This window comes from Epithele typhae (genome assembly GCF_022376455.1).
Source record: "Epithele typhae strain CBS 203.58 chromosome Unknown BXZ73scaffold_15, whole genome shotgun sequence".
In the NCBI taxonomy this organism is placed as follows: Eukaryota; Fungi; Basidiomycota; class Agaricomycetes; order Polyporales; family Epitheliaceae; genus Epithele; species Epithele typhae.
The window spans coordinates 559,555-578,620 of NW_025954206.1; the positions used below are offsets into that span (position 1 = coordinate 559,555).

At 58.5% G+C, this 19,066-nt stretch overlaps 4 protein-coding genes across 4 annotated transcripts; all 4 read left to right on the plus strand.

Moving 5' to 3' along the window:
* Window positions 1-1,506: 1,506 nt before the first annotated feature.
* BXZ73DRAFT_44703 (uncharacterized protein) lies at window positions 1,507-2,177 on the plus strand (the record flags this gene model as incomplete). The annotated part of the gene is made up of 3 exons (XM_048019381.1): window positions 1,507-1,560; window positions 1,616-1,990; window positions 2,049-2,177. The coding sequence occupies 3 exons, from the start codon at window positions 1,507-1,509 to the stop codon at window positions 2,175-2,177; spliced, it is 558 nt and encodes a 185-aa protein (XP_047879369.1).
* Window positions 2,178-2,820: 643 nt separating this feature from the next.
* Window positions 2,821-6,154, plus strand: BXZ73DRAFT_44759 (P-loop containing nucleoside triphosphate hydrolase protein; the record flags this gene model as incomplete). Its single annotated transcript, XM_048019392.1, has 11 exons — window positions 2,821-2,921; window positions 2,980-3,070; window positions 3,133-3,514; window positions 3,568-3,672; window positions 3,722-3,790; window positions 3,844-4,135; window positions 4,192-4,539; window positions 4,592-4,783; window positions 4,842-5,217; window positions 5,560-5,853; window positions 5,912-6,154. The coding sequence occupies 11 exons, from the start codon at window positions 2,821-2,823 to the stop codon at window positions 6,152-6,154; spliced, it is 2,493 nt and encodes an 830-aa protein (XP_047879370.1).
* Window positions 6,155-6,475: 321 nt separating this feature from the next.
* BXZ73DRAFT_100139 (high nitrogen upregulated cytochrome P450 monooxygenase 2) lies at window positions 6,476-9,088 on the plus strand (the record flags this gene model as incomplete). Its single annotated transcript, XM_048014480.1, has 9 exons — window positions 6,476-6,526; window positions 6,577-6,910; window positions 6,993-7,070; window positions 7,124-7,346; window positions 7,897-7,998; window positions 8,053-8,212; window positions 8,260-8,504; window positions 8,556-8,645; window positions 8,704-9,088. The coding sequence occupies 9 exons, from the start codon at window positions 6,476-6,478 to the stop codon at window positions 9,086-9,088; spliced, it is 1,668 nt and encodes a 555-aa protein (XP_047879371.1).
* A 351-nt stretch (window positions 9,089-9,439) lies between these two features.
* Window positions 9,440-9,781, plus strand: BXZ73DRAFT_100140 (uncharacterized protein; the record flags this gene model as incomplete). The annotated part of the gene is made up of 1 exon (XM_048014481.1): window positions 9,440-9,781. One exon carries the CDS (start codon window positions 9,440-9,442, stop codon window positions 9,779-9,781), a length of 342 nt encoding a protein of 113 aa, XP_047879372.1.
* Between the last annotated feature and the right edge of the window lie 9,285 nt (window positions 9,782-19,066).

Here is a 19,066-nt window from a genome sequence, read left to right on the forward strand (position 1 = left end):
AACATATTCGGCCCCCTCCGCTCCCACGGACACGCTCTGAGGGTACGCCGGTTGCCATCTCTGACGGTTGTAGGCGGGGGTGGGAAGTATATTGCGGACATTGCTACGCTTCTACATCTCTCTTCTACAACCTCCCCAGCCCGCTCAGCGCCAACGACTCACCTCGCAAGCTCGACCAACATGGCGGCCCCCGCAGACATGACATCCACGAACCTCAGCGGCAAGTTCGTCACGGTGCGTCCCAGCCCGCGTAACCCCCCTCCTGGCCTTGACCCAATCTTCTCCGACGGCAGAACAAGGCGCTGGGCGTGAACAGCGACGAGATCCTCAAGGCGCAGGGTATCAGCTGGCTCCTCCGCAAGACGATCAACATGGTCACGCCCGCGCTCGCGATCCGCCACGGCAGCGACGAGGATGGCACGGAGAAGGTGGAGACCGAGTATGCGGGCGGGGGCCAGAAGCGGCTGGACGTGCGCATGTTCGACGGGGCGGCGCGAGCCCAGAGCAGCGCGATGCTCGGGAACATCGACATCACGCACGCGCGGGTCGACGTCGAGGCGGACGACGCGGTGTGTGGGTGCTTGAGGGGGGAGTGGATGCCGGAGTCGGTGGATGCGGAGGGGAAGATGCTCGTGGTGCGCACGAAGGGGGAGGCGGGGTGGAAGATGACGGCGGTGAGTGCCTTCGGGTTCTTGAGATGGCCTGTGTTGATGCGGCAGCAGGTGTGGGGATTCATGGTGCTTGAAGAGCAGAAGAAACATGTTGTGAGGATTCACATCATCGCTGCCGATGGGATTGCGGTCGAAGGACGGATGGTGTATGATTACGGTGCGTGTCCAGTTAGTCCGGGGGCAGAGAAGCCAGCTTGATAGAACTCGGTGTGCAGTCGGGCCCCTCTAGGCGGTAGACCAAGTCGAACGGACGGAACAGATGGCGGGGATGACGAGTGTGGATGACAAGGTGTTAGGCGCCATAAGCCGACTCGCTCCCCGTTACTTGCCCGTCACCGGTTCACCACGTATATATGTACACGATGCAATAGACGATGCAAATTGTGTGTGGGCTACAAAGAGAACAGAGAAAAGACGGCTGCGGGATCTCCCGGCTTCCGACATAAGTTTCACCGGTCATGGGCCATCGAAATAATTATAAGCTGCACTGGCAGGACCCGGATGTACCGGCTTCGGAGGCGATCGCACCGCTCAGGGCAATGTATTACAACATATACGCAGCGCATGGTGTTGACAACCCTATAGTCCTCGCCGAGGTTCTCTGGGTACGTACCGCTGTTGCCGAGCGGGTACCGGATGGTGAATGGACCTCGGCGAGCACCACGGCCGTACGAATCGTATACTTGCCAGTGGGGAGTCGGATATGAAGCGCTAAAAGAGCGATATAAAGGTCTGTGAAAGGGTGCGGAAGAGACACAATCGCGAGCACTCTCAACGCACCTACCCAATCCATCACACCATAAGCAACAAGCGACTCACCAGATATCCTTACAAGATGGCCGCACCCGCCGATATGACCGCCCGCAACCTGAGCGGAAAGTTCGCTCTCGTGCGTCCTATCCGCTTTATGCTCTGCCTCGTGGTACTGATCCGAGTCTGGGTAGAACAAGGAGTTCACGAAGAACGACGAGCTCCTGAAAGCGCAAGGCGTCAGCTGGATGCTCCGCAAGACGATCGGCGCCGCGACGCCCCGGCTCACCATGACGCACACCGTGGATGACGCCGGGATGGAACACATCGCGCTTGTCCAGGGTATTGGCAAGGGTGGGGAGAAGGTGAACGAGCGCGCACTCGACGGCGTTGAGCGCGAGAACGAGGGCGCGCTTTTCGGGAAGACAGCAGATTCGAGCTCGCGCAAGACGCTGGCGGAGGTGAGCACGTGCAAGTGGTTGGCTGAGGGGTGGCTCGAGGAGTCGTTCCTGGACGGGAAGATCATCCATGTACGCACCAAGGGCGAGAGCGGGTGGACGATGGAGCAGGTGCGAGCGACGCGGTCACCAGTACCGGAGCCGTGCGCTGACGATACTTCCGCCACAGACGTGGGGCTTCCAAACGTTGGGAGGGAAGAAACTGCATGTGCGGAAGATGCACATGGTGTGCGCGAAGGGCGAAGTTGTGGAGGGCCTGATGGTGTACAACTACGGTCAGTCCTTGATGCGCTTGTGAGTTACAAACCGCTTACCTCAAAGATACAGAAGGTTCGCTGTAAGCCTAGATACGGCTACACACAGTATAAAGAGGGGGGGGGGGGGTATGTGGACATAGAAACATGGTCGTTGTACGGAGCCAGAGAACTCGATGATGCAGGCGCCCAACCTGCAGGGGGAACCCGAAATCGAGGCGCCAATTTGAACCTCTGCTTCATCTGCTACGTACGCGTACACCATGAGCGCTTGAGCTACCACCATACGTCTTTACGCGTTCAACGTTCGGTCTTCCCGAGCAGCAAAAGCCATATGTATCGCTATCAAAGAGCGCTCGACGAGACGAGGACTCGCCGCGCCCGCAAGTACCCCAGACACCTTTGCCGTCCACGTTTCACCTCCTCCGCTTTCCCCTCGCGGCTCGGACTTGTGATGCGAGGGACGTAGGCGTTGCGTGGGAAAGGGGCGCAGTGACGACTGTTTGTCCCCACTTGAACCTCTTTGTTCTCTCCTCCAACTTCACGTTCTGCGCTTGCCACCAACCGCCACGCTTTACCCTCCAGTGGCTCAGGTAAGCCGATTGTCCCCTCCAAACGCGCATATATACACCCCGACGCGTGCTCAAGACCGCATATATCCAGTGCGAGTGAACCAACGTACACCTCATGAAGCCTACCACGCCACAGGCACAAACTCTTCTCAATTCCGACTATGGGAAGAGCTCCAAGCAGCTCATCGACATCGTCGGCCAGCTTCGCGCTCTCGGGTGAGCGCCGCACACGCGTCAACTCTCATATTTCTGCTGACGCACGCGTGTTTCGTAGCGCCCACCTCGACAACATTGAGCTCCCCCGTGTCGTGGTCATCGGCAACCAGAGCGCGGGCAAGTCTAGTCTTGTCGAGGCCATCTCTGGCGTGCGTCTTTGCCTCTCTCTGCCCTCTTCTATGACCTGACTCTCTATCGCGCGGCAACCCAGATAAGTGTCCCGCGCGACGCGGGCACGTGCACGCGCTGCCCGATGGAGTGCCGCCTCTCGCACTCTACCGGCTCATGGACGTGCCAGATCAAAATCCGCACAGAGTACGCAGCGGACGGGTGTTCACGTCTCGACGAGGTCACAGAGCTCCCTTTCGGTCCGTGTCTGACGGACAAGAATGAGGTCGAGCCAATGCTGCGTCGCGCGCAAGCCGCTATCCTCAACCCGCACATGCCAGCCGCAAGCTTCGTGAATATGGACAACGCCGACATAGGTGGCGCGTCTGTGGGCGGCAAGAAGCCACTTGCGTTCTCCAGGAACATCGTGTGCGTGGAGCTCTCGGGGCCGGAGCTCGCGGACTTATCCTTCGTGGATCTCCCAGGTATGTTTGTCTTCCCGTCCCTGCGATTGTTTTTACTGACGGCACTTCCACAGGTATTGTACAGAACGCTGAAAAGGAATTGGTGACGCTTGTCGAAGACCTCGTCAAGTCGTACATTAGCGGCAACAGTCTCATTCTCGTCACTCTGCCCATGAGCGGTACGTCCTACCTCTCTCGTATGGATCCTCTCGCTCAGTTCGCCTACAGACGACATCGAAAACCAGAAGGCTGCGCGTTTGGCTAAGGAGGCAGACCCAAGCGGCGAGCGCACAATAGGTACGCACCGCTCTTTCATCTTTCTCCTTACCTCGCTCACTCCACTGTCGTAGGCGTCATGACCAAGCCCGACACGCTCTCCGCGGGCTCTACGAAGGCGCGCGACCTGTGGCTCGAGGTACTTGAAGGTCGCCGCCACCCTCTGCGGCACGGCTACTACTGCACGCGTCAACCGGACGACGACGAGCGCGCGCGGGGCGTGTCTGGGATAGCAGCGCGCGACGCCGAGCTCGCGTTCTTCCGGAGCACACCGCCGTGGGCCACGTCCAGCCACCAGCGTCGGTTTGGGACGACCCACCTCGTGCAGAACGTTAGCAAGCTTTTGACGCAGATCATCCGGAAGGCGTACGTTCTGTCTTGCTTCCACATCGTTGCGTAGTTGCTGAGAGTGTGATACACAGCCTTCCCACTATCAGAGAGCAGGTGGCGCTGAACCTCGCGGGCTGTACCTCGCACCTTGACCGGCTGCCTGAGCCCATCACGGACGATCCTGCATCGTTTGTGTACAAGATCGTCACCGATTTTTGCATCGAGCTCAACGAGATGGTGCGGGGTTCTCCGGAGAACGCGGAGCTGGTGCAAGCGTCGCGCCGTGCATTCTGCGAATTCAAGGCTGCGATTCACGACTCCGCGCCTCCATTCGTTCCATACGAGAACGCGCACAAAATCCCGGGCAAACTCGTGATCGCGAATTCGGTCGCCGCGAGGGCAGTGATGTACCTGGAGGACGTGCGTGCACACCTTGCAGCGTATGTGTTCCCCTTAACTCTGCTCCATCCGGGTGCTGACCGGTTGTGGCAGTTCGATCACGCGCGAGCTTCCCGGGAACGTCCCATATGCTGCAAAGCTCAGGCTCCTCGAGAGGTTCCAGGAGACCTGGGATGATAGCACTCTTCGGTGCTTCCGCGCCGTCGAACAGGAGTTCAGCAAATTTATTGTCCTTCTCGTCCACTCTCATTTCGAGCGCTACCCGAGTCTCGCGTCCATCATCAAGTGTGTTCTTTCCCTTCGTCCCTCTGTCTCGTCGCTGATGACTTTTAATTTTTCCTAGACCGGTCATGGTTGACCTCGCACACGGCTGCGCCGCGGACACGATCGCGCAGCTCCGGTTCCTGCTCAGGCTCGAAACGACGCCATTTACCCAGAACGATCACTACTTCAACGCCTACCGTGACAAGTGGCTCGCCAAGTTCAAGGACGCGCGCGCAGGCGACTGGACTATCCTCGACCTCGAGCCCTGCCTCACCATCAAGCGCTCCCCCGTGCCATCTGTCGTAGTGGAGGCCTCCGATTCAACACCCGCGATGCCCACGAGCCCGCACCAGAAGCGTGGGCAGGCAACCCAGGTCCAGACGGAGCCGAAGCGGCGCAAGGCAAGGACGACTACACGCACGCCAGCAACGCCAGCAGCCCCCGCGGATGACCCGGTTTTCGCCTTCGGAAGGGGCGGCTTTGGGACCCAGAGCACTGGCACGGCGACACAGTCCGCCCTCGGCACCACAGACGCGGGCGCCGCGGCTGGGACGCAGGGCGCGTCCACCTTCGGGGCACGAAGCTTTGGCGCGGGTCAGTCCGCGTTCGCCGCTTTCGGGGCCTCAACCACGGCGCAGTCTCCGTTCGCGACCCCGCCACCGGGGGCGGGTGCGACGCTGCCCCATCCTTTCGGACCTCCGACCTCTGGCGTGCCGTTTGGAGCGGCAACTGACAAGGCCCCTTCGAACACGTTTTTTTCGGTCCCCCCGAACTCGACCCCTGGCGCGAGTGCGGAGCCCCCAAGCACGCCGCAGTCGGTCTTTGGAAAACGTGCGCCGACGAATGTTCTTGCGACGCCGACAGCGGTCTCGCCGCCAAATCTGGCGTCCACGTTCTTCAAGCCGGCGGCGGCGAAGCTCAGCCAGGAGGAGCACGACGCGCTTGTGCCAGAGGCGCTCGCGACACTCGCGCGGCTCGGGTACACGGGCTTGACGGAAGAGGACCTCGGGCGGCTGAGGCAGGCGGACGAGTATGAGGACGAACTCGCGGTGATGGCGGAGGTCCGCGCATACTTCCAGGTCGCGTACAAGGTGCGTCTTTATATTACGTCAGGACAGGACGAGAGCTGACGAGACGTGGGTTGCATAGCGGGTGATTGACTACATCCCGATGGCGATCGACCACCAGTTCCTGTTCAAGGTCGCGGAGGCCGCGCGGACGCGGCTGCCGGCGCGGCTGGGGATCGTGGGGACGCCAAACGCGACGGAGAAGTGCGCGGCGTACATCGAGGAGGATGCGGGGATCGTGGCGTTGCGAGACGAGCTGACCGCGAAGAAGAAGCGGCTTGAGGCGGTGAACGGGAAGCTGCAGGAGTTCGGGATGCCTGTGTAGGTGGGGCGTTCGACTGGACATGGTTCGTCTACAATAAGTACATGTTATTATGGCCTCTCGCGTTTTAAATGTGGGACAAGCGTTCGCCTGAGCCTGGTCCAAGGTCTCAGTGGGTGCTACGTACATTAATTAAGAAGTCTGTAGTGTGGGCATCGTGAGTACTGAGTAGGCAGCCTTCTCCCGAGTCGTGCGATGCGCGCCTGCCACTGGACCCGCGCGCACAATTGGCCGGCAACGACTTCTTCCGCCTCTCTAGAGCCCCCACGACGTCCGCGATGCGCGGGCCCATGCCCGCCCCTCGCTCCTTGTCCTGCTCCCGCGATGGCTGTAGAGCCGTCCTCGCCCGTCCTCACCTCCATCCTCCTCGGCCTGGTGAGCTCTTTGCATCCGCCGCTGTACAAAACTTCTAACCGTCCTATCAGGCCGTACACCAGGTCTTCCGCAATTTTGAGACATACAGCATCTCGACACACGCTGCGCTCCTCACCCTCCCTCCGCTCGTGACCGCCATCTTCAGCGCACCCCCAGGCCCTCCGTTTGAGCATGCGCTCAAGGTCTCGTTCGTCGTCTACCTCGCCACCCTCGTGCTCGCCATCCTCGTCTACCGCGTCTCGCCTCTCCACCCGCTCGCACGCTACCCCGGTCCACTCGGATGCAAGCTTACCAAGTTCTGGATGGGCGTGATTTCGACGAGGGGTTACCAGCACATGTACATCAAGTCCCTCCATGACCAGTACGGCAGCGTGGTCAGAATCGGTGCGTGCTCACGGTCTCGCGTACTCGTTGCGGTCAAGATGTGTGCGTGCCAGTGTCAGGTTCTGATGTAGTCCGTCCCCAGGGCCGAATGAGCTCTCCATCCTCGACGCATCTGTGGTGAGCAAGCTCTACGGCAACTCTGGCGTCCCCAAAGGCCCTCGTACGTTCCATCTATGTCCCCTTGACGGTTCACCCCCTCACTCCTCTCCGCAGACTATATCGGCCGTGTGCTCAGCGACACCAACTTGCCTATGGTTGGTCTCATGGACACAGATGCGCACCTCCGCCGCCGCCGCAACTGGACGCGCGGCATGGGGCCGATCGCGATTAAGGGCTATGAAGAACTCATCTCCAAGCGCGTGAACCAGCTTCTCAGCCGGTTGGAGGACCAGAAGGGCCAGGCGGTGATCATGGGGCATTGGTTCAACTTCTTCTCGTGAGTGGCCAGTTCATTTCGTGCATTTGGAGCGCATGCAAGGACCACGCGCTGGTTGGGCTTGAAGGAGGGCGCAGCGGAGGACCTGCCACGACGCTCGATGCATCGGCGAGTTGACCATTGCCCGCGCCATGCCATATCGCATTAAAACATTGCAGCGGCCTCGCACCGGGATTAGCGCCATGGTCGTCGTGGACTGCGGGCGATTGTACAGTTGGCCGTGCGCGAGAGTAGAGGTACTGCCGTCGCCAGAAGCGTCGAGTGCGGTTGGTGGACTGTTTTCTAGATGCCGCTGTAGCAGCTGTTCGAGCACTCACTACCGGTGGTCGTGGTCGTCCCGACGGTTGTGTGCACTCCCAAGAGGAGTGCCCGTATGCCACGCTGTGGATGTTACGGTTGCGAGCCCTGGAGCCGGCGATGTTTGCAGGCTCGAGGACTGTAACTGTCCACATCGAGTATATATAGGCACTATGGGACCAAATTGTATGCACGATGTGCACGTGTTCGGGATGTTCATACTCTTGCGATATGCGGCTGACAGCTTTCTTAGATATGACTTCATGTGCGAGATGGCATTTGGAGGTGGTTCGGAGCTGCTCACCGCCGGCAAGGATGAGAAGAAGACCTGGAAGGTGCTCGATGATGCCATGGCGTGAGTGCTTCGTTTCCTCATGCCACTGGCGACATGTTCTCATGCGCTACATAGCATCGCAACGTTCTTCGGGCATGCTCCTTGGCTCGCCATCTACGTCGCCAAGATCCCAGGCGCCACCGGTAATTTCAAGATTTTCCTCGACTACTGCATTAGCTTCACCATGACGCGCCTGAAGCGTGGCTCTGAGCACAAGGATCTATTCCACTATCTTGTACGTTCTCTCCTCAATTGCGTTGTGTCACGCTCATTGTGTTTCAGAATAACGAGGACCTCCCGGACAAGCCCTCTCCGCCTGTCCAGCAGCTCGTCGATGATGGCGTGCTCGCCATTGTCGCCGGCGCTGACACCACCGCGAGCGCGCTGACTATGTTCGTCTTCTGCCTCCTCGAGCACCCCGAAGTGTACGAGAAGCTTCAGCGAGAGATCGACAAGCACTATCCGGCTGGTGAGGACGCGACGGACGTCAAGAATCACCGCGAGTTGTTGTATTTGACGGCGTGCATGTGCGTATTGACTCTCAATTGACGTGACTGCCACTTACCAGTGTGTTGTAGTAACGAGACCCTTCGCGTCTTCCCATCCGTCCCTGGAGGCAGCCAGCGCCAAGTCCCCATCGATGGCCCCGGTGTTGTCGCCGGAGACCTGTGCGTCTCACCTCAGGGTCACGCTTCCACCTACCCTGCTGACTGCTTGTCCCTCTAGTGTGCTCCCACCCGGCACTATGTTCTGGTGTCACATCTACTCGCACCACATGAGCCCGGCGAACTTCGCGCCGCACACGACCGACTTCTGGCGCGAGCGCTGGCTGCTCGCGTCGGGCGAGCTCGCCGAGGCGCGCGGCGTGCGCAACGCAGACCTCGTGCACAACGAGAGCGGCTTCCTGCCGTTCAGCGCGGGCCCAATGAACTGCGTCGGCAAGGCGCTCGCGATGCAGGAGATGCGCACCGTCGTCGTCGCGCTTTTGCAGCGGTTCGTGCTCAAGAAGGGTGCCAGCTGGGATGCGGTGCGTGTGAGGAGGGACTACAAGGACTACTTCACCGCGCCGCGGCCGGAGTTCCCGGTAGAAGTGCATGCGCGGAAGCAATGAGCTCAGGGAGGTGTTGTCGATGAGGGGGGTATGTGAGTGCATGCTTGGTTATGTACTATCTATCTGTGCCGCACAGGGTGGCGTGCCGAGAGCTTCCTGCAAGTCACGGACCGGCGCGGCTGCGTGAGCGCGTCGGGGCCCGCGAGCGACGCGCTCAAAACCCATGATAGTAAGCCGCAGCTCGATGCCACCTATCATGGAAGCTGTGACCAACACGACCTTCGGCGAGGCGTCGACATCGCCGACTGCATGGCCTGCGGTTTGCCTTCATGGACACGTCCTTGCCATCCTCCACCGCCTCCGCCCATCCGCCTCTCCCTCTCTCCTCGCCACGACCGCCTCCCGCGAGCCATGTGGCCCCCATTCGGCCCCGCCCGCCGCCTCAATCTCCGCCAGCTCCCCGCACACGCTTGGCTCGTCTTCGTTTTCCTCTGGCGCACCCTCCTCTTCCTACTCCGCCTCCCCGCCGTTCCCCAGCTTCTCGCATTCTACCTCATCTGGTGCTATGCCAACCTAACAATCATCGAGTACCTTGGGGGTGTCTGGGACCCCGGCTTCCCGAAGCTCTGGACCGCATGGATCGCGTTCCTCGTCACCCTCCCCACCTCCGCCGCGCTCAAGCTTGCCTGGCTGCTCGTGGGTCCCTTTTTTTGCCGCAGACTCGCCCGCAAGAATGACCCCGAGGGCGGTTAGGTTAGGTTAGGCAGGAGTAGACGCGCCCGAACGGAGCCGACGAAGGAGGCGGAGAGAGGAGTGCGGCTACGGGTGAAGAGAGTGCGACTCGAAAGGAGGCAAGATCTGGGGGTTTCCCCTCCAGAGACCTTTCGACTTTATGCAGTCTCATCAGGCCTATATTCGAGTATGTCAGTTGGTGTACTAATACTTGCAAATGGATCAGGTCACGGTCTTACTTACCGTAATCGCAACGATCTCATTCGCTCGCTATTCTCGTACGTCGCAGTCAGCATGTCCGACCGGGATATGTATGTCCGATCGGGGATTGACTCAGCTATTTCCAATTGATAGATTGGCAATTGGTTATAAATAGCCGCTTCTGGAATGTCCTAGAACATGACGTCAGTGATTACCTGATATGATGTCATGGAGGTTAGTTAGTTAGGTTAGGCAGGAGTAGTCGCGCCCGAACGGAGCCGACGAAGGAGGCGGAGTGAGGAGTGCGGCTACGGGTGAGGAGAGTGCTCGAAAAGGAGGCAAGATCTGGGGGTTTCCCCTCCAGAGACCTTTCGACTTTATGCAGTCTCATCAGGCCTGTTATTTCGAGTAAGTCAATGATGTACTTATACGGGCAAATCTGAGCAACTCTTATGGCTCTACTGACCGTAATACACGGCTCATGATTTGCTGCTATTCTTGTGTCTCGTAGTCAGCATAGAAGGGGTGTTTCGGCTAACTACACAGTGTTAAAGATAGACTCGGGATAGAAACCTCAGAGGCCTTTGGCAAAGTGCGCGGGTGTCCGCATGCAGAAGGACAAAGTCATATACTATGTTTGTACATGTACAATGAAGCCTAGCAGACTGTTCAATGCACGGACACCCGCACACCTAACGACTTATGGCTGAGCAGCATTCAACATGAGGACGTCCGTGCATCCAACGATATGCAGCTGTGTGTTCAATGTGCGGACACCCGCGCACCCAACGACGTACGCTGTATGCTGAGTGTTCAATACGCGGATGTCCGCGCACCCAACGCCTATGTACGGCCGAGCGTTCGACGCGCGGAGATCCGCGCATGGAGGCAGATGCCTCCGAGAAGGAAGTGTGGTGGGTCCAAACCGGTATGCCCATACATGCTAGATGCGCGGGTGTCCGCGCGTTTTGAGAGACCGCAGGAGAGCCTTCACGCTGTGCGCGCGAACGTCCGCGCCACCGAGACGACATGGGAATGCGCGCGGATGCTGCCCGCGCATAATCCAGCTGGGCAGTCAGAGGTATGTCCATACACTCCTCACGCCATCCATCCCCTTCCTGCCGTCTGTTCGCCTAGTATTTTTTGATCTGTCCTGCTCCCCCTTCCTATCAATGCCCTTCGCGCGTTGATACACCGCAAACTCGCCACACGGTTGTCCGCACACGAGAGGGAGCCCAGGGAGCCCAGGCTAGGGAAGACCTTGACGTATCTCCGCCAGTTTTCATGGTAAGCTCTTCGTTCTTGTTGCGCTCGAACACCCTCGTTTCCCCCGTTCCATCTTGCCCAGCGCGGCGGATTTCCGCTGCAGGACGCCCAGGGACGTTGCGGTCGAAGACGCTGTCCTCCTCCTCCTCATCCCGACATCTCCCATCCCATTGGTCCACGACGCCGCGGCCGATTCTTGCACGGCCGGAATCGTTCTGTGCGCGTCGTCAGTGGCTTTCAAAAGTGCCCCTCCGCGTTGTGGAGCGTGCCGTCGTCGTCGACCTACGTTGCGATCACTACTACCTTCGACACATAGATTACCCTCCAGCCGATCGCCAACCCGTCCCGCCACGAGTTCTCACCCGTTGGACGGCTGTTCGGGCTTATCTTGTGCGTATATTTCCCCGCTTTCCTACGAGCCGCTCCGTGCTGAGATCCGCCCCGCCATAGAAGAGGTGTTTCGGCTAGTTACAGGGGGTTAATGATAGGCTCGGGTTAGAAAATTCAGAGGCCTTTGGCAAAACGCGCGGACGTCCGCGCGCAGAAGGACAAGGTCGTACACTATGTCTGTACATTTGCAATGAAGCCTGGCAGACTGTTCAACGTGCGGACACCTGCGCACCCAATGGCTTATAGCTGAGCGTTCAATGCGCGGACATCCGCGCACCCAACAACCTACAGTTGAGCATTCAATGCATACTAGACACACATGCAGGTCACAGGAGGTTCAATGCGCGGACGTCCGCACACAGAGGGACGCAGGCGGACGTTCAATGCGCAGACACTCTCGTGTTCTGCGCCATCCATCAGACGTAGGAGCCCAGACGCCGCACGCGCAGACATCCACGCGCTGAGGTACCACCAAGAAGGGTATATGGCCTCTGTCCACACGTACTGGATGGGCGGGCATCCACGCGTGTTGGATGACACAGCATGCTGCCCGAAGCACAAACATCCACATGTCCACAAGAGAGACAGAGAGCTCACACACTGGATGCGCGAACATCCGCGCATTTCGTGAGCCTGCACAAGAGCCTACATGCCGTATAGACGTCCACGCGTATAGTATGTAAGGTGCCGCCGAGAAGACGTGGGAATGCGCGCGGATGCCCGCGCATAATCCAAGTGATTGGCAGTCAGAGGTATGTCCTCCTCATGCCATCCGACATCCCCTTCCCACCGTCCGTTCGCCCTGATCCTAGTATCGTTTTATCAGCAGTGCTTCCCTATCTCAGTCGGGTTCCTTCGCGCGTCGATACGCCCCGAACTCACCCCACAATCGTCCGAGCACGTGAACAGTCGCCCAGGGAGTCTAGGAAAGGGAAGAACTTGACGTATCTCCGCCAGTTTTCATGGTACGTTCTTCGTTCTTGTTGCGCTTCAAAGCCTTTATTCCCCCCTTTCTATCTTGCCAAGCGCGACGGTGTTCCGCCCCAGGACGCCTAGGAACGTTGTGGTCGAAGACGTTGTCCTCTTCCTCTTCAGACCACCATCTCCCACCTCATTGGTCCGCGACGCCACGGCCGATTCTTGCGCGGCCGGGATCGTTCTGTGCGCGTAGTCAGTGACTTTCAAACGCGCCCCTCCGCGTCGTGGGGCGTGCCATCGTCGTCGCCCTACGTTGTGATCACTGCCGCCCTCGACTCAGAGGTCGCTCCATAGTCTTGGGCTTCGCCTTTGCGCCGACCCGGACTCATTTCGCCACACACCAGCCACTGCTTCAAATCTGTCGTCTTTGGCTTCTTGGTGAGTGCTTTTACATCGCAATCGGCACAAATATGCTTCCCCAACGTCGCTCGGATCCTCGCGCTCCCCCACCTTCTCCTCCAGCTGAATGTCACTCCGTCCCTCCAAGAGTACTCCTCCATTCGACGCCCGCCCCGGCCTGTTTCGTGCGCATCTCCCTCCTCTTTCCTACGAGTCACCTCGCCACATGATCCGCCACGCCGTCGTCCCGCTGCGTGTTGTTTTCTGCGACAGAAGAGGGCTCAGTGCGCGTCGCGACTTGCTGCTCCCGTCCCCTGACGGTTCGGAGTACGTTTGTGACGCGGCCAGGTCCGTTCTCTTACCATCGTCAAGGGCTTTCTGACGCACGTTCACGCACGCCGGTACGACCAGCCCTTCATTTGCGACAGCCACCACATCATCGCCCCTCCACCTCCTCGAACCTGGCGATTTGGACCACCACGGCTGAGACTTCCATCCGTTCCAAACACGACTTGGTACGTCTTCTTCCTTCTTCACGCTGCATTGAATGCGCCCTTACCTTCACCAAGACGTGCAGCCGTTCACCCCCGGCAGTCAACTCCATCTCCCTGCCGCTTCCAGCGACCCTGGGGCATGAACTGGACGCGCCGTCGCACCACTTCCGCTCCGATTGCGCTGCAAGTTGGGGCGTTGATAGCTCTCGTCAACGCCTTTCGATCGCGCTCCCCACCATCTCGCCTAGCGCACTCATTCGCCCGCTGTGCGCTGCGCAAGAGCGCCCACAGCCAGCACCGTCTTCCCCTCTTCCTGGTGCTGGACCTCACCCACATCATTGTCATAGAAGATGCGTCCGGTATCATTCGATTCGCGTCGTCAAACACTTTTGAAGGCACCCTTGGCCGTAAAGATCGGTGGATATTTGCGTCAGAGATTCCAGTCCTTATGTATGTCCAACTTGTCTCCTCCCGTCCTCCTGCGTTCCCCGGTCCTGCCCTCGCATTTCGCTCGCTCTGCATCCGGTTTGCATGTGATTCAGCACACGGGTGCGCGTTGAACCCCTCATTTGAACGGCGCCCCAGGCGCGATAATCTGCGCTCTCCCCGACAATCGGCAAAGTATTTTTATCCCACCTGCTGCGCTGAGTCCATATAGTATATTTGTTTGTATTGGTACATGTGCCAATATCAGTATGTGCCTAAGTTGAATGACGGTCAGAGATCACAGAGGCTGCGCGCTCGGACGTCCGCCCGTACGGGGCCAGTCCTTCGACGCGCGGTTGTCAGCCCGTACAAGGACGCTGTTGCTTGCGAGGACATACACCTGTACAAGGACCATCCTTCGACGTGTGGATGTCCGCCCGTACAAGTGGCACCGTACTTCAATGCGCGGACATCCGCCCGTAGTGGCCCATAGACATCCGCCCGTAGTGGCCCATACAAGGACAGTCTTACTCTCGTGGAAATCCGTGCATTGAAGGATGGTAAGAGATCCTAGAGGCTGCGCGCGCGGACATCCGCCCCGCCCGTACAAGCAGCTTCGACTCCGCACGGACATCCGCGTGTAGAATGGCAATGGGAAAGTAGCAGAACAAGGCTAGGGATTGGACGTCCGACTCACGGAGATCCGTGCACCCAACGATGCACGTCGGACTGTTCGACGCGCGGACGTCCGCGGACCGCTGAGAAGCAGATGCCTCCGAGAAGGGAGTGTGGGGAGTCCGAACACGGATGCCCACATATGCTAGATGCGCGGGTGTCCGCGCGGTTGGAGATACTGCATGAGGGCCTTCACGCTGTGCCCGCGGACGTCCGCGTGTAGAGCAAGGTGTCACCGAGACGACGTGGGAATGCGCGCGGATGCCCGCGCGTAATCCAGCTGGGCAGTCAGATGTATGTCCACACACTCTTCACACCATCCATCCCCTTCCTGCCGTCCGTCCGCCATGATCTTAGTGTCGTTCGATATGTCCTGTTCCCCCTTTCTATCAAGGCCCTTCACGCGTCGATACACCCCAAACTCGCCACATGATCGTCCGAGCACACGAGAGGGAGCCCAGGCCCCAGGCTAGGGAAGACTTCGACGTATCTCCGCCAGTTTTCACGGTAAGCTCTTCGTTCTTGTTGCGCTCGAACACGCTCGTTCCCCCCGTTGTATAGTGCCACGCACGAACGATTTACGCCGCTGGACGCCGCTGGATGTCGCGCTCGAAGACACAGTCCACCTCCTCCCCATCCCGACATCTCCCACCCAATTGGTCTGTGACGCCACGGCCGATTTCCGCACGGCCGGGCTCGTTTTGTGCGCGTTGTCTGTGGCTCTCCAACGCGCCCATCCGGATCATGAAGCGTCCTGTCGTTGTGGACCTATGTCTCGATCACTGCCGCCCTCGACACTAGAGGTCACCCTCTAGCTAACTGCCACTCTGTCCCTCCATGAATTCTTCCCCGTTCGACGCCCGTCCGGGCTTGTTTTGTGCGCAGTTCCTCCCTCTGTCCTACTAGTCACGTCGCCACCCGATCCGCCCCACCATCGTCCCACTGCGCATTGTCTTCTGTGACACAAGAGCGCTCATCCCGCTGCCAACTTCATGCTCCCGTTTCTCGATGGTTCTCGGAGGCTCGTTTGCTACACGGGTGAGTTCTTTCTATAACCATCGTCAGGGTCTTTCTGACGCACCTCCGCGCGCGCCGGTGCGCCCAGCCCTTCGTTCGCGACAGCCGCCACATCATCGCCTCTTCACACCATCTGCACCCTCCTCGACTCAGGTGATTTTGACTATGACGGCTGAGTTTCCCAACGGTTCCGCACGCGATTTGGTAGGCGTTGTCCCTTCCTCACGCTGCATTGAACACGCCCTTACCGCCGCCGTGATGCGCTACCGTTCACCTGCGGCGGCCGCTTCCGTCTCCCTGCCCATTCCAGCGACCCTCGGACATGAACTGGACGCGCTGCCTCCCCATTTCCGCTCCGATTGCGCTGCAATTTGGGGCGTTGATAGCCCTCGCAAATCTCTTTCGATCGCGCCCGCTACCGTCTCTCCCGCCGTACTCGTTCGCCCGCTGTGTGCTGTGCAAGAGCGCCCTCGACTGGCGCTCCCTTCCCCTCTTCCTGGTGCTCGATCTCGCCGACCTGGCCACCGTAGAAGACGCGGCCGGCATCATTCGATGCGCGTTTTGGAACGCTTTCAAACGCGCCCTTGGCCGTAAAGATCGGTGGAGATTTGCGTCGGAGATGCCAGAATCTATGTACGTCGGACTCGTCTCCTCCCATCCTCCTGCGTCCCCCGGTCCTGCCTTCGCATCTTGCTCGCTCTCCGTCCGTTTTGCATGCGATTTGGCACACAGGTGCGTGTGTAACCCCTCGTTCGAACGCCGCCTCACGTGTGACAATAAGTGCTCTCCCCCACAAGGTCGTATAGTATTCTTGTATTAGTACATGGGCCAATATCAATATATGCATATATTGGAAGACATTCAGAGATCCCGAAGGTTACACGGGCCGATATCGGCCAGTAAAATGACAGTCCTTCGATGCACGGACATCCGCGCATTGAAGCACTTTCAGAGATCCCAGAGATTGCATGCGCTGACATCCGCACGTACAATGACTGACCTTTAACGCACGGGCATTTGCGCGAAGACCGACTCTCCTTCGACCCGAGGATGTCTGCCCATGCAACAAGGGCGTTACTCGCTCGGACATCCGCGCATCGAAGAGCGGTCAGAGATCCCATTGGTTACGCGCGCGCGCATCCGCGCATGGAGGCAAATGTCACCGAGAAGTGAGTGTGTGGATTCTGAACACGGATGCCCGCACACTGTGCTAGATGCGCGGGCATCCGCGCGTTGATGACACAGCACCCAAGCCTCGTCTACATGTCCACAAGACAGGAATAGAGCCCACTCACTATATGCGCGGGTGTCCGCGTGTTTGGAGAGACTGCAAGAGAGCTTTCACGCTGTGCGCGCGGACGTCCGCGAGTAGAGCACGGCGTGGGAATGCGCGTGGATGCCGCCCGCGCATAATCCAGTTGGGCAGTCAGAGGTATGCCCACACACTCGTCATTTCATCCATCCCCTTCCCACCGTCCATTCACCATGATCTTAGTATCGTTCTACCAGCCTTGCTCCTCCTTTCCATTGAAACCCTTCACGCGTCGATACGTCTCGAACTCGCAACACAGCCGTCCGAGCACGCGAAGAGGAGCCCGGGTGGCCGAAGCAATAGAAGATCTTGATGTGTCTCCGCCACTTTTCAAGGTACGCTCTTCGTTCTTGTTGCGCTGGAATACCCTCGTTTCCCCCGCTCTATCGTTCCCGGCGTGCCGAATTTCCGCCGCGGGACGCCGCAGGACTTTGCGCTCAAAGACGCAGTCCTCCTCCTCCCCATCCCGACATCTCCCACCCAATTCCTCCGTGACGGCATCGCCGATTTCCGCGCGGACGGACTCATTTTGTGCGCGTCATTGGTTGCATTCAAACGCGCCCCTCCGTGTCGTGGGGCGGGGAGGAGTAGACGCGAGCGACGTAGCGAGCGGAGGAGCGTTGCGGCTACGGATGAAGAGAGTGCACTCGAAAAGTGGCAAGATCTGGGGGTTTCCCCTCCAGAGACCTTTCGACTTTATGCAGTCTCATCAGGCCTATATTCGAGTATGTCAGTTGGTGTACTAATACTTGCAAATGGATCAGGTCACGGTCTTACTTACCGTAATCGCAACGATCTCATTCGCTCGCTATTCTCGTACGTCGCAGTCAGCATGTCCGACCGGGATATGTATGTCCGATCGGGGATTGACTCAGCTATTTCCAATTGATAGATTGGCAATTGGTTATAAATAGCCGCTTCTGGAATGTCCTAGAACATGACGTCAGTGATCACCTGATATAGAAGGGGGTTTTCTAAGAACCCATTCGAGTTAGGGCCCCACGCCAAATACCTTAGGGCAAGCACAGGCGCCACACGTCTCGCCCTAAGGGGGTAAGGGCTAGGAACAAGCACCTCAGAGTCTATAGGATACTGGTCGACTGCAGGGTTTGCACTTGAGAGAGAAACAAGATTGTTGTGAGGAAGACCTATGGACGGACGCATGTTTTGTGTCATGTTTGCCGGTGTTTATCGCACCGCACCAGTGTTCATCGCAACCACTAAAAACCTAGAAACAGGCGGTTGACCGCAGGTTTCAAGTATAAGATGGACACAGTGCTGTGAAACCAGAGGCAGACCGCATCTTTTGCACTTTGTAGAGAAACAAGATCGTTGTAAGCGAATCCTATGTTTCTTATTCCCCTGGTACGGTCCATGCTTAAAGCGACCCCCCACCCAGCAACAACTAGTGACCCTGGTACCAGGCTGACGACCACAGCCCTCTGCCAAGTTTGGTGGTCATCGGTGCACTTGTCGTAGCTGTGACCGTCGACTTCTAGTGTAATTGGTTCCCCAGCTTGCATCGACCGTACCTCCTCAGTGTGTGCTCCGTTCGTCCCGAAACCTGGTGCGCTGGATAGCTGTGAGTCGTGGCTATCCACCGTCCTAAGATCGGGCCAGATTTCGCGCTTTTTCCTCCTTACAGGGACTTGTAATGCGTCGCTCGACCGACCGGTCGTACCGCAGTCCTGGAGTACTTATGTCAGCTTATTTGTGTCACAGAGCACCCGTGTGCGACCAAATGGGACATGCAGCGCCCATCTACACTTGTTTTCATTCTAGAGCACTTGTGCTGGCTTACGTTTTGACCCACATCACCCGTTGAGATTTACGACAGAATGCAGAGGCTGTAATGAGCTTCTAAAGTCATGGCGAATCGTTGGCTGCCAAACATGCCCGGTTTATCGCGCATGTTGAGACTGTGGATTATTCCAAGCTTTTTCCGCATTTTTCTGAGCCCCGTACGTTGTAGAGGTCGAAATGGGCCATATATCCCGAGGGAAATTGTGGGTGGTTCAATGTGCGCAATAGAAGGGGGTTTTCAAGAGGCCAGCAGCCTTAGGGGTACACGAGGCACCGGTAGGGCTAGCATAAGCACCAGGTACTTCAGCCTTGGTGCCAACGTTTGAACATGCCCGGAAATCCGGCCATGTAGCAAAGTGGTGCAAGTGCTCAATGTGGAGAGACGAGCGTGGTGAACATGTGCGG